The sequence below is a fragment of the Myotis yumanensis genome, unplaced genomic scaffold, assembly GCF_028538775.1.
Source record: "Myotis yumanensis isolate MYYU_CA2020_CCGP unplaced genomic scaffold, mMyoYum1.0.hap1 SCAF_3, whole genome shotgun sequence".
In the NCBI taxonomy this organism is placed as follows: Eukaryota; Metazoa; Chordata; class Mammalia; order Chiroptera; family Vespertilionidae; genus Myotis; species Myotis yumanensis.
In genome coordinates, this window is record NW_027223754.1 from 172,649,813 (window position 1) to 172,664,155 (window position 14,343).

The following is a 14,343-nucleotide window of genomic DNA, read 5'->3' on the forward strand; positions in this document are numbered from 1 at the left end:
AAAAGCACAGAGATAAGATAGCAAAGCAGACTCTCCCATTACACTGTCAATTTTTCAATTGATAAGAGCAATATCATTTCTACTTTTCCCTCTTCAGCACCCAACACCAAGTCTTGCATAGAGTGGACTCCAGAAACATGTTACAGAAGCCAACCGTTCACGGTGCTGTTGAGCTTCATTGCGGAGATGGTATGTGTGCGAATTCTAGAGGAAAACGAGTCCTCTGGGCAGACAACTTTGTGGAAAAAGAGGAATGGCAAATGCAAAGATAGACATGGATGTCGATGAAATGTCGAGACCTTCATCATGGCTAGAATGTAGAGTCAGGGCCGCGGAGTGGCAGGAGGCCAGGGAGGCAGGCACAGGACATATAGAAAGAGTTTTGATGCTACACCAAGGAATTTGGATGTACTTCATAGATAGCTTGGAACAACCAGGAAATTTCAGGCGTGATTAGATTTTTATTTTAGAATAAATATTCTGATAATTTCCTGGAGGCACTAGACCAGTGATGGTGAACCTTTTGAGCTCGGCATGTCAGCATTTTGAAAAACCCTAACTTAACTCTGGTGCCGTGTCACATATAGAAATTTTTTGATATTTGCAACCATAGTAAAACAAAGACTTATACTTTTGATATTTATTTTATATATTTAGATGCCATTTAACAAAGAAAAATCAACCAAAAAAATGAGTTCGCGTGTCACCTCTGACACGCATGTCATAGGTTCACCATCACTGCACTGGACCAAGGCAGCAGCAGTAGCATAAAAATAAATGAATGGGATAAGAAGATAATGTCAAATAGTATAAAACCTGGTGGACAAATGGATACTTACTTTTGGGGGAGGGGGTTGGTCTGGATATGACCACAAGGATTTTTGTTGGCAAATAGGAGATACGAGAGAAAAAGCAGATTGATAGGGAGCAGAAGTAATAGAGAAAGTAAATTCAATTTTGAATGCCCTGAAACATGGGTATTTATGGGAAGTCTTCATTGGTAATTGAGAATTATGACGAAGAGCTCAAAGGAGAAGACTGAATTAAAGATATAAGTTAATAGTTGAAGACAAAACTGTGGAACAAAAAATATGTAATGTGAAGAAGTTCTTGTATGTCACTCAAAACAGCTCCACCATTTAAGGACCCCAAAGGAGTGTGGTTTCATTACCTCTTTCTACCTCTGTAGTGAGACTCTATACTAAAATATACAGGGTGTCCCAAAAATAACATACACACTTTAACAGCTGATGGCTGTTAAATGAAAATGAAATGTCTTAATAAACACTGTCTTTATAATTATTTAAAGTGTATAATATATGCATTTTGGGGGACACCCTGTATTTGGGAAGACAAACTTTAATGCTGAGTTTTACTTAGTGCTGGTGGAAGATTGATAGCTGCTGAAATCTACTACCCTCTTGGGCACAAGATCCAGAATGCTGTCTTGACATTATGCTGAGAACAAATCAAGCAAATTAGAGGGAAATATGCTAAAATTTCACATACTTCATCAGAAACTATTGGATTTGTTTTCTAAAGGAAGGTCTCAGAGAACCCGAATAAGTTATTTTGGAGAGGAGGTCTTTCAAACAGGGGTAAATAATAAAAATAACAATTCCCCATGTTATAAAACCGCACTTTGGGGAATACGTGGAAGAATTAGGGTAAAACTAGGATACGGAGTTAGTTAAATCAAGCAACGTGACTGAGGCGGCTCTGAAACACATGAAGCCTAGTTGCACTTTATCTGGATTAATTTAACACAAGGTTCCCCTCTGGTGTTCAAAAGCAGGTATAGCAACCCAAACCCAAATCTGCATTCCTGTTTCATTTACTGATTCTGTATGTTTTACAGTGGTTTCTGGACTCTTTCAAAAAGAGAAATCTACTTATTTTATGCACTTATTATATTCCCTATATGTTACTAAGAGTTACATCCTCTTGGTTGGTTTGGTTTGGTTTGGTGTGTTTGTGAGCTGTGTTTATTTGTTTTCCTCAGTGCCCATTCCATTGACATGTCTGGATACTGCCCAAAAGGAATAGACACACTATTTCAGAAGGGGAGGAGATTTGTATCCACTGTGTGGCAACTATGGCGAGGCACTGTTTTCATCGCTCCCTCCCTCCTTTCTCCCTCTCCCCCCAAGGCCAACACATATTACTGAGGCCCTACTGCTCTAGGTGCTGGGGTGCAACCGTGAATGAGATGCAAAGTTCCTGTTATTGTGAGACTTATACTCTAGTGGCAAAGACAGACAATAAACAATTTTTAAAAAAATAAAAACAAAGAATACCAGTCTGAAATGAGTGGTATCGGGACTAGAGAGACACCGGATTCAGGGAATCCTGTTTGAGAAGAGAACTGAATGAAATGAGAAGCGAGCCAATGGGATATCTGGAGTCAGAGATTCCTGGTGGAGAGATGAGCTGGTATAAAACCTCTGGCATATTCAAGACACCTCAGGGAGGTGAGGGCTGAGCACAGTGATCAGAAAGTGAGGTAGGAGAGGGTTGAAAACGATAATCAATAAAAATATATTAATAATAAAATAAAACCACAGATACAAAGTGTGTGAGCAGTGATTTATCCTAGTCCCTTTTTTCCTTATATGTTCTTATTGATTTCAGAGAGTGGAAAGGAAGGGGAGAGAGACAGAAACATCAACGATGAGAGAGAATCATTGATTGGCTCCCTCCTGCACTGGGATCGAGCCTGCATCCCAGGCATGTGCCCTTAAGGGGAATGGAACTATGACCTTCTGGTTCATGGATTGATGCTCAACCACTAAGCCACACTCGCCAGGCTATCCCACTCCTTTTGACTCCAAAGACCACAGCCTCTCCACTGCTGAGCTGCCTCTCCGCGGCTGTCTACCTCTGACTGCAGGGTAGGTGTGCCTCGGAGACACATCATGATCCAGAACAACCCAGGTCACTCTAGTCCCTTTCCAAAATATGGGCTCATCTTTGCATATTGTAATCATCCATGATCACTGACACTTTCCTTGATACTTGGAATGCTCGCCTTTAGTTTTTTAGAGGAAGCAGGTCAGCCAGTACAACATCATGGGCTCTGGAGCAGGACTCCTGGGTTCCTACTACCTACCACTAGCTAGGAGGCTCCCCATGGTCTTTGTTCTCTTGTTTTATCAGATTTTAAAATTCAATCGGGGAAATGGTCGTTTTTCATCCCCAATTTTTTTTTTAATGTTACTAGGACACATTGTTAGTGGGAAGTGCTATTCTCAGAGCCTTAGGAGGAAGTGTGGGCTAACACGCGTCATACAGTGAAGAGAAAACCACAGGAGTGAGTAAATACCTCAAGCCGTCAGCCACATGGAGCGCGATCCTATGTTGCAGAGTCCGAGTGAGACTGGCTGTGTCCTGCTGCAGCAGGCGGTCCAGGGAGCCCTTGGGGGCCAGCTCCATCACCAGCATCCGGGGACGAATCCCAGCCGCCAGCAAAAAGATCAAGCTGGGGTGGTGGTGGTGGCAAAGCACCACCAGCTCCTGCAAAAGCCAATCATTTCAGAGGAACAAGACATCTGCTCTGACCCAAGTGTCTCCTGCCTTAAGTGTGTTAATACCCTGGGCATGGTTTTCGCTGGGTGATTCAATGATAGGAAACTGTTTCTTCTGTGAGCTTTTTTACATTTCCCACATTATTTTGGAATGAACAGCTGGTTTTTGAAACTATAGTATGAATTAACATTTTAAGTTCTATTTTTCTTTTTGCTCTGCATTCATCAGAACATTTAATTCAGGGACAGGACACACCTGTGGTCACGCTAACAGGTCATGTTAACCTTCTCAGTGCCAGATTCTGAGTAGCCACCACTAATCCACTGTAACTGCTTTGCAAGGTACAACCTGCCTGTCAATCTCTGATTTGATGAGAGAAGTTTCATGTCTAAGGCCACAGAAATCTAGGCTATGGCCCTCTCCTCAAAACCCCACAGGTATAGATGGCATCACTCTCTCCTGAACACTCCCTGATGACTTCCCATACTCTTAGATTAAAACTCCATGTACTGCCCGGCATGCATGGCTTAGAGGTTGGGCGTCGACCCAGGAACCAAAAAGTCATGGGTTCCAATCTGTCAGAGCCGCATGCCCAACTTGTGGGCTTGATCCCCAGGAGGGGCGTGCAGGAGGCAGCCCATCAATGATGTTTCTCTCTCAGGGATGGTTATTTCTCTCTATCCCTCTCCCTTCCTAAAAAGCACTAAAATGTCTTTTAAAAATGTAATGTATTACCATGTTTATTCATGAACATTAAAAAAAATCCTATGCACTTATACAACCTTCATGGCCTGGCCTGATCTCACCCCGGCCCACCTCTCAGACCCCATCTCCTTTCTCTCTTCTTTTCATTCACCAACCCTCTGCCATGCTGGTGTTCATTCAATCCCTGACACCCACCCAGCTCCTTCCTTACAGCCATAGGTTCTCTGCCTTTGCTGATCTCTCTTCCTAGAAATCCCTTCCCCCTTCACAGAGCTGAAGGCTTCTTGCCATTCAGATCTTAGCTCAAATACTCTCCCTTCCTCAGAGTGACCTGTCTCAGGTCGCCCTTCCTAAAGCAGTCCCTACCTGCAACAACCTCTTTCCAATCCAAGAAGTCAGAGATGCCATTTTAGCTTGAACGGAGAGGTCTCCGTTCTGATACCATTTTTTTTCTAGACCACGTAGTGCGAAACTTCATCATCTCCTTTAGGATATTGCTGCTTTTTTAATTCCACATGCTTCATTCTGCCTATTTCACTCTACTCTGAAACTGTAATTTTGATGAACTGTATAGCTTAGCTGATTTTAAATGGATTCATGTTTTCAGCTGTGATTTCTGCAGAAGCTCTGCTTGTTAACAACCAGCTTCAAAGATGGGACGTATCAGTGCCAACTGCATCTATCAGGAAACCAAAGTGTGGAGCAATCTGCCAGCTGAACGCGAAAGGCTGAATGCCCTGAGAGGGGCTTTTCCAGGAACAAAGGCTGCAGACAAAATCTTAGAAGATTAAAATCTTTTTTCTTCCTATGTCAGATCAGCTGAGTAGGTGAAAACTGATGAAAACAAGTCAAGTTAGCTCTATTTTCTTTCACAGACAGAAGCCTAGTCCAAATTTTCTATTCTAGAAAAGCAGCTCTAGAAAAGAGCAAAAGAATGCAATCGATCAGCCACAATTCCTGACCACTGGCAGAATGACCCTCAAAAGGTAGCACCAAACACTAAAATGTTTTCATTTGATTTTCTTTTCTTTTTTAATACTTTAAGCAATAAAAAAAAAAGAAAAAGAAAAATGTCAAGACCAAGAGCCTGTTTTCCAATTGAATTTTCAATGTGTATGAAAGGATATTCAATGTATTTATGAGTCCTTCAGAAATTTGAGCCCTTAAAGCAAAGAGATTTTGCTAGATTATATGACTTTTAACTTTTTCGTATCAAACATGTTTTTCCATATGTTAAGGCATGCAGCTTCTCTATTTTTGTTCCTTGAAAACTTTCAAAATGTTGTGGGGTAAATAGAACATGGTCCTCTCATAAGCATCTGATTAATGGAGAAGAAATCAAAGAATTACTTTTATTCTTTGGTCACTCAACCTTTTATAGGTGGATTTTCCCAACTGACATTCTCATTAGAACCCCAATTTGCCTCCTCTTTCTTTGCTAACTAGTTAATTTCCTTCCATAGTTTTGATTGGGTCCTAGTATATCGTAATATATTATCTACTGAATTTTCATTTGTATCCAGGCCCTTTTGCAAATTGTCAGGTGATATTAAACTATGTTCTTATTTTTTGTAATATTAGGAAGAGCAATGTAGTAATAACTTCATATATGATAAACTTGTCTTTATAGAATCTCAAAATTAATTTTGATTTCCTTTAAAAATATTAAAAGAAAAAATACAACTCATAGGACAGGTTATTTTTGGGTGGAGTGGGTGGATAAGATTGGGGCTTCTAATAGTGGGTTACTGATTCATTTTGTGCACAGAGAACCTCAGAATCGTATGAAACCCACATACCTGATCAGCACTGATGTCATACTCTGGCCCGGCCCGTGAGACTCAGTGATTGAGCATCAACCTACGAACCAGGAGGTCATGGTTTGATTTCTGGTCAGGGCATATGCCCAGGTTTTGGGTTTGATCCCGTGTGGGGCGTATAGGAGGCAGCCGATCAATGATTCTCTCTCATCATTGATGTTTCTCTCTCTCTCTCTCCCTCTCCCTTCCTCTCTGAAATAAATAAACTCAATGAAAAGTATTTTTAAAAAAGAAAAAAAAAAAACCCCACAAAGAAAGTGGTAGTTTTGCCTTTCTCTTCGGCAAGACCCTGTATATCCTAGCTACCCAATAAAAACTTGAAGAAATTAAATGAAAAAAAAAATTTGATTTATTGAAATATTGATTTTGTTTATTTTTAATCCTCACCGGAGGATATGTTTTTATTGATTATTAATATTATTTTATTTATTTATTTATTTATTTATTTATTTTACAGAGAGAAACATCGATGTGAGAGAGAAACATAGATTGGTTGCTTCCTGTAGAGATGATGCTCTAACCAACTGAGCCACCTGGCCAAGGCTCCTTTTTTTTTTTTTTTAAAAGAAGAAGCATATTACTCACACTCTACTGTTTCTTTCTCTTCTTTCCTTCTTTCTTTATTGATTAAGGTATTACATATGTGTCCTTATCCCCCTAATGACCCTCCCCCCGACTCATGCCCTCACCCCCCTGTTGTCTGTGTCCATTGGTTAGGCTTATATGCATGCATACAAGCCCTTTGGTTGATCTCTGCCCCTTAACACTCCCCTCCCCTACCTTCCCTCTGAAGTTTGAGCATCTGATCACTGCTTCTCTGTCTCTGGATCTGTTTTTGTTTATCGGTTTATGTTGTTCATTGTAATCCAAAAATGAGTGAGATCATGTGATATTTATCTTTCTCGGACTGACTTATTTCGCTTAGCATAATGCTCTCCAGCTCCATTCATGCTGTTGCAAATGGTAGGACTTCCTTCCTTTTTACAGCAACGTAGTATTCCGTTGTGTAGATGTACCCCTGTTTTTTAATCCACTCATCTGCTGATGGGCACTTAGGCTGTTTCCAAATCTTAGCTATGGTGAATTGTGCTGCTATGAACATAGGGTTGCATATATCCTTCTGATTGCTATTTCTAGTTTCTTGGGGTTTCTATTCCTTTTACCATTTCCTTGGTTCACCTAGCTGTTCATGCACAACTCAGTCCTGTATACATTTTTAGTGTTCTGGTTTTCAAAGAGTTCCCTGAGCACATTACCGAAAATTTGAAACATACATTGACGACTAATGACTTAGGCTGAAAATCAACTTATATAACAAGTTGTTTATTAGCTATTCTTTAGCAGTGGTTCTCAACCTTCTGGCCCTTTAAATACAGTTCCTCATGTTATGACCCAACCATAAAATTATTTTCGTTGCTACTTCATAATTGTAATGTTGCTACTGTTATGAATCGTAATGTAAATATGTGATATGCAGGATGGTCTTAGGTGACCCCTGTGAAAGGGTCGTTCGACCGCCAAAGGGGCCGAGACCCACAGGTTGAGAATCACTGCCTTAGAGCTATAGTGTGACTTCTAGTACTAATAATTAAAATTACTCCAGAGTATTTTGCACAGACCCAAAATTATTTTTATTATTCAGAGTAACTAATATATTTTAACTGTGCCTTTTCTAAGTTATTTAGATTCAGATTCAGGCACAAAATATTTTTTTTAATGAATCAAGGGCAAAAGAGAAAATGAACAAATTCAAAAATATAATTGATTTTCTGGTATAAGATGGCAGATTAGATTTTATCACTCTTCTCACCCTGTCTCCCTCCTCATTCCTACTGTCAGGAAATGTAGGGCACAGCTATAGGGTTAAGCCTCAGACTGACCTGTTGGCAAAGCCACAAACAAGTCCCAGCTTAGAGGACACAGCCCTCTTAGCATAACTAGGCTTGACCTTATAACACTCCCTAGATCTTATCTGGGTAGCTAATGGGCTGAGGGAGATGTAGCAAGTGCTGCCAAAACAAGTGAAACTCACAAGAACATTGTAACTATGGTGACCACTACATTGTTTACCTCTGGCTATAAAATAAAGGCTCAGCTTGCCTCTGGATCTCTCTCTGTGGCCTCAGCCAGGCACAGGAAGATCCACCTAGACCCAGCTTATTCTCTGTCTGTAATTTCTTCATCCTTCCCTGCCCTCACTCAGGCTTTCGAACCCTTGGCTGAGTTGACTCAGCACAAGGAAAAACTCAGAAAAAAAGAAATAAATCCCCACCAGTACTCAAAACAAGAGAGGGTACTGGAGTGACCACTCTGGTTATGCATTCAATATCCAGTCACAGTTCTTTCTTTCTAAGAATACCTTGCTTCTTGCTGGGGTATCCAACCTTCACCCATGCAGCCCATCAACTTTAGGAGAACTGACCCCATCTCCAGCCTTGGGGAAAGGTGGGGATACTCTAAATAATACCACCTTTGTTAACGTAGTGATGGGTTCAGTGGCACATAAGCCAATCAGCACACAGCATTACCCTGAATATAAGTGCTTGTAGAGAAAAGAAAATGTGATTTAATTGAGGCCAAGAAACGTTTTTAAATGGGCTACTGTGCATAAATTTTGATTCCTTTGAAATACAAGACCTCAAAAGAGGTACCCTTTTTCTTCTGTACATGTAGTATATAACTATGAAGCCTGAAAACAAGAATTATCAGAAAATGATCTTTTCTTTGTTTTCAACAAGGTAAACACAAAACTTTTTTCCTCCATGAAGAGAGGACAACATGGGATTTCATAATTAAACTTAAATAAACTTTGGGGGAAAACATGGTCATCATTTTGCATTTTCACAAACATGTGCAATACAAGAGGTCCAGGAGATTAACAGTGTATGGTTGAATTTGGTAATGTTATTGGATTTCTTACCTGTCTTAACAGTCTAAGTGATGTATGTTTATTAAATATCTTTACAGCCACTTCATCTCCTTCGTAGGTTGCTCGATAAACTGATCCAAAACTGCCATCACCTTTTGAAAAGAAAGTACAAAGCACATAAGTTGATCTGTCCAAGCAGAAAAACTGAATTGTGTCTGGTGTAATTATACCTGTTGTATACCTGAAGATAAATCAGACCCGCTTGCTTCATTGAATCAAGTCTCCTGTAATGATTCCTCTTCTTTCTTCTGCTCCATAAACTAAGATGGGCCTAAAGGTCTTATCCCTAGTCTTCCTGTCTTCCATCTACACACTCCCCACTCAATGACCCCATCCACTCCCTAACTTAATCGATCCCTACAGACAGGATTTTCACTATTTCACAAGCTACCCACTGAACTCTATGTACAAATGTGTGTTGGGAGATTTCCACTGACATGCTCCTCTAAATCTCACATTCCACCAAAAGGCGCATTCATTATCTTTTCTCCAAACTAGTTTTTATCCCACCTTCCATAGATGATAAAAACAAAACTCTTTTTGTGGTTAATCTGGAGTCAAAACTGAAAAATTATCATAGCTATTTGCCCCATGTCTTGCATCAAAGCTAACTGGGTAATCCACTTTGTCTTTTTTGAGACTGAAAAATGGCTGTATCACTCATTCAAAAACCTCTTTATCTGCCTTCCAAACCCTGGAAATTAAAGAAAGTGCAAGGATATATTTTATAAATATATTTGCTTCCATGCTAGTCTCATCCTCATCTCAAACCTAATCTACAAGACTGTGTGCAAAGCAAATTCTAGATCCGAAACATATTACTTGAAAATATATCATTCCAAAGGGGAGAAAAACATGATGATAAATATATGAAAACACCAAAAAACCATGATAATACAATTATATTTGAAAATTTTATAGATTACTAGGAAAAATGCATCCTACATTTTATTCTCAAACTAACAAAAATAGTTACCTAAGAGAAATTCTGGAGCTTGTTCAAATTCCAATTTCTCACTGTTCAACATAATATTTCTAGGCAGGTCAGCCAAAATCAAGTCAGGAGCAATCTGGGATATTGGAAGGGTGAGCCTTGGTTGATCTGGATTTATTAGGAGGTCTCCTGAGAAGTACATAAAAGAATGCATATAAATTTGTGATTATGACTTTCACAAGTTTTCTATTATTTCTAATCAGTCCTTTAGGTTTGCTTACCACTCCTATTTTTCTCTAGAAAATTTGATAAAGTTTTAAAGGTTAAATTAATATCTATCTATTGGAATTTTAAAACTCATTCCTAGGTTCACTCATTAGAAAGCAGAATTCAGAACTGCCTTAGACTATCCAACATCTGACTAGGACATTATCTATCTTTTGCCACATTCGTGGAGCACTTATTACATGGCTGACATGTTGCTAAGTTATTTCCATGTATAATCTATTTTAATTTTTATAATAATTGTATTAAGTAGTTTTGGTTAGTATTCCCATTTCACAGATGAAGTTATGTTGCTCAAGGTAGCAATATTCATCCTCCAAAACCAACATTCCTCTCAATTTAGAATACATGCTCTTCCGGGTAACAAATACAATCCATTTTCCTGAATTTTCACTATAATTGAATGTAATGTACTCTAACACATCTCCCATGGATAAGAATAGTCTCTACATTTATAACAAAACTCACTTTACAAATATTGAGACATCGCTTAAAAACATCTGTAAGTTGCATCAACACATACCTTCTTCTGCTTTCTTCATCAACTCATCAAGTAAGATTTTTTCATGTTCTTCGCCATCATTAAAACTATATAATGCCCATTTCTTCAACAAAGTTTCTCCTTCACCACAAATATCAGTCTCCAATAACCCAGGAAACCATTCTTCCATGAGAGAATCAATGTGGTCCACAACTTGTCCCAAAATAATACAGCCTACATAATCCAGAGAAGAGCTCATCACCACCCTATTGGAACTTTATTCTGTCACAAAGCTAACAAAGAAAAGCTATAAAGTTGTTGTTTTTTTAAGTTTAGATTTCTTTAGTGGTACAGTTCAACGTTTTGAATTAATTTCCTTACCTTTTCTACAAGAAGGAACTGTAATTTTTAGGAAACTCTCTGGATGATTATCTAAGACTTCAGATTCTACCAGGCAATAAGCTTCAGGAGACCAATTCAAATAGATGCCTTGTCGCCAATACATTCTGTTTGGGCGAAGTGCTTGTTCTGAAAGTTTAAATGGACCCAGTTATACCCATTAATTATTAACTACCCCATAAATTAAAGGTGGGGAAAAAACTGCACCCCCCCCCAAGTTGATAGTAATAGAGATATATTTGCTTTGAAAAAAAGTATTGAAATAATGATTGATAGTCCTCATCTTAGGTATTAAATATGATGCTAAATATTTTATCCTTCATTTTGCAACAACAACAACAACGAAAAAAACACACAACAACACAAAATGTCCAGTAGATAACCTAAGATAGATTTCAGGTTTATGGTGTTAAGTAGTTTAATATGTGTAACAGATGAAGAAAGAGAATCAAAAATAAGTTCTCTTTAAAAAGAAGTTGGTGGTCATGCTCAAATGAAAACTTTCTGAATGTTTTAATGCAATTAACTATCTAAATGCTGGCTAATCGCAAGCAAGATATGATTTATTTTAGAATACAGTAACAGTGGCATCATGTTTATTCTTTTTTTTTTCTTAAACTCCTCAGGGATTATGCAGCAGAATGGAGCTACTACAGTCTCTATGCTGAATGGTCTGAATGGTCAGGATGTTACAAGTCATTGAGTAAAACTCTCTGACTTTGCAGTGCTCATTCCTAGTTTTTCTTTGTTCGTGTGTGTGTGTGTGTGTGTGTGTGTGTAAGAATGCCTGTGTGTGTATGTTTAAACCAGTGATTCTTGGTAATCCACCTTTTAAAAATATTGCTTCTAATCTGCTTTGGCATAGAAAGTAAACTATTCATACATATTTTAAATGTGTCTAAAATATGAACAAATGGGCTGTAAGTGAGGACCTGTGGAATTTTCTTCTTGACAAATTGTTACACTTATTTGATCACATGTCTTTATATTGGCCAATATGAAGTTGTATAAGCTTATTTTCTGATTTTCTGGTGCCTTACAAATAAGTAAGCTCTGTGAAAATTGCATGTTATTTTTAATGTGTTTTCCCCCTAACTTCTCTACATATTGTCTTCATTAAATACTTACCTCTACCTGAAAGCATGTAAGGTGAAATTTCAAGTAATCGATTGATTAATCTCGACCAAAATCCCATTGGAAAATAAGGCATTTCATATAGTCGAATGATAATTTCAGAGTTCTCACAATGGGGGAGCTCTATCACAGGCCTGTGGTCAGACAGACTAAAGGGAAAAGGACATCGCATCATTACATAGTTTCATAAAACACCCAACCATGTTGACCAAAGTGCTTTATGACTTGAAATTGATGAATTGAAGATAAATATTCAAAGCAATTGCATGTTTTTCTTTTGCTACATACTCTTCCTATTTTAAAAATCCAATGGCCCAGCTAGTGCAGCTCAGTGGTTGAGCATCGACCTATGAACCTGAAGGTCACAGTTCAATTCCTGATCAGGGCACATGCCCGGGTTGTGGGCTTGATTCCCAGTGTAGGGCGTTAAAAAGCAACAGATCAATGATTCTCTCTCAGCATTGATGTTTCTATCTCTCTCTCCCTCTCCCTTCTTCTCTGAAATCAATAAAAAAATATTTTTAAAATTTCAATGGTTATTTAACCAATTCAAATGCATGCTCAGATGTAGTAGAGCATGAATTTTTTCAGTATTCTTATTTATACTAATAAATAAGTTGTTATAATTGGTTATGCACAAACAAGTATCAATCAAGCAAGGGATTATATAAAACTTGAAAAGATTACATGTCCAAAAAAAAAGTATATATCTATTTTTAGAATCAGTCACCATCCATCCATCAATGCAATTTGCACTTTTCAATGTTATATTACTTTCTAACATTCCTCAGGTGCTTCTAAAGCAATAAGAAAAATGTCTATAATACCAGGCCAGAAATGAGCCCTCCATTGTGTTTCCCCTCTCCTCTCAAAATTCACTGCCACAAATTCTTTTAAAACTCTGATAAAAACTCACTATCTCCCCAGAATTTGTCTGATATAACTCTCTCATTACTGTGTAAGGATACACACACACATACACACACACACACACACACACAGACAAATCTCCACTATTTACCTTTATTAAATAAACAGTTGTAAACCAAATAGTAATTATAGACATAAAATAAGTCACTCTGCCTTTCAAATGTCAAATGTAGTGTTTTCATTATAAGTGTTTTACTTCAGAAGAACGTTTACACAATAAGCAAAAGTAATACTTTGTACATTAATCATAGATCAAAGTTATTCTGACAATTAAAACAATATAATAGATGGTGAGTTTCTATAGGGTAGTTAAATGTTAAGTTTTTGGTTTACCTGCTTGGAACCAGCAAATATTCTTCTCCTATTGGCAAGGCAATCTGAAATTTTTCTAGGAGTTTGAAGTACTGTTGTGTGTAGTTCTTTGGAAATCTCTTTTCCTTTGAAAGAAATTTTTCCACACTTCTACGTGAAATAATTCCTTTAGGATATTTTGGAAAGCCTTCTACTTTCTCTGTCAAAATCTGAAAGATTTACACTTAGAATCACTGGAATTTACTTTGTGAAAAGTTTTGAATTTAAAGCATTTTCTGTCAGGTTGCTTAGGGAAAACAATCAGAAGAATTGTAACACTCTCAAATATAACACAGGACCTAACTTCCCTAACTAGCAGCCATGTTACTTAGAAGCCTACTCCCCACAAAAAAAAGCATCCACTCAAAAAAATACCCTCACAAAGTTATTAAATTAAGGAATTCAGATCTGAAATTATGAAGATCCTCCAAAGCCAATGAAGCTCAAAGCCTTCCCCAGTTCCAATCAGCTGATCAATCTAATACCCTGCATTCTTATTACAGTTTCATTAATAATATATTTCTAGGGAAATTATCTTCCAGCCTATGTTATCACCAATGGTTTCTAATAAAACTTTCACTATATATTTATGTAGTAGAAGGTGTTTTTCCACAATGAGAAGAGAGGCAGTGTAGTACAGTTTACTAATTTTCAAACAAAGGAACTGCTGCATTTTGCTGGACTCCGCTCAGAGTCGATATCTGTAGGTTTGGGGTAAGGCTTGAGAAACTGCTTTTTTAACAAGAAACCCATGTGATTCTAACATGGAGACTATACTTTTGAGCTTTGATCATCATCACAGCAGTTAAAAACATAAGTCAGAAGAACCCAAGTTCAACACAGGCTCAAT

The 14,343-nt window shown here is 38.0% G+C and overlaps 1 protein-coding gene across 3 annotated transcripts in view; it reads right to left on the reverse strand.

Annotated features, from left to right (window-relative positions):
- The window catches only part of LRRK2 (leucine rich repeat kinase 2), a 128,971-nt gene that overhangs the window by 23,658 nt on the left and 90,970 nt on the right, over window positions 1-14,343 (reverse strand). For all 3 annotated transcript variants that reach the window (XM_070410425.1, XM_070410426.1, XM_070410424.1), the window contains exons 34-40: window positions 13,476-13,663; window positions 12,207-12,361; window positions 11,061-11,207; window positions 10,722-10,913; window positions 9,956-10,102; window positions 8,971-9,071; window positions 3,323-3,513 (exon numbers count right to left, since the gene is read on the reverse strand). In XM_070410425.1, the coding sequence (XP_070266526.1) occupies window positions 3,323-3,513; window positions 8,971-9,071; window positions 9,956-10,102; window positions 10,722-10,913; window positions 11,061-11,207; window positions 12,207-12,361; window positions 13,476-13,663 (1,121 nt within the window). The remainder of the gene's footprint in view (window positions 1-3,322; window positions 3,514-8,970; window positions 9,072-9,955; window positions 10,103-10,721; window positions 10,914-11,060; window positions 11,208-12,206; window positions 12,362-13,475; window positions 13,664-14,343) is intronic.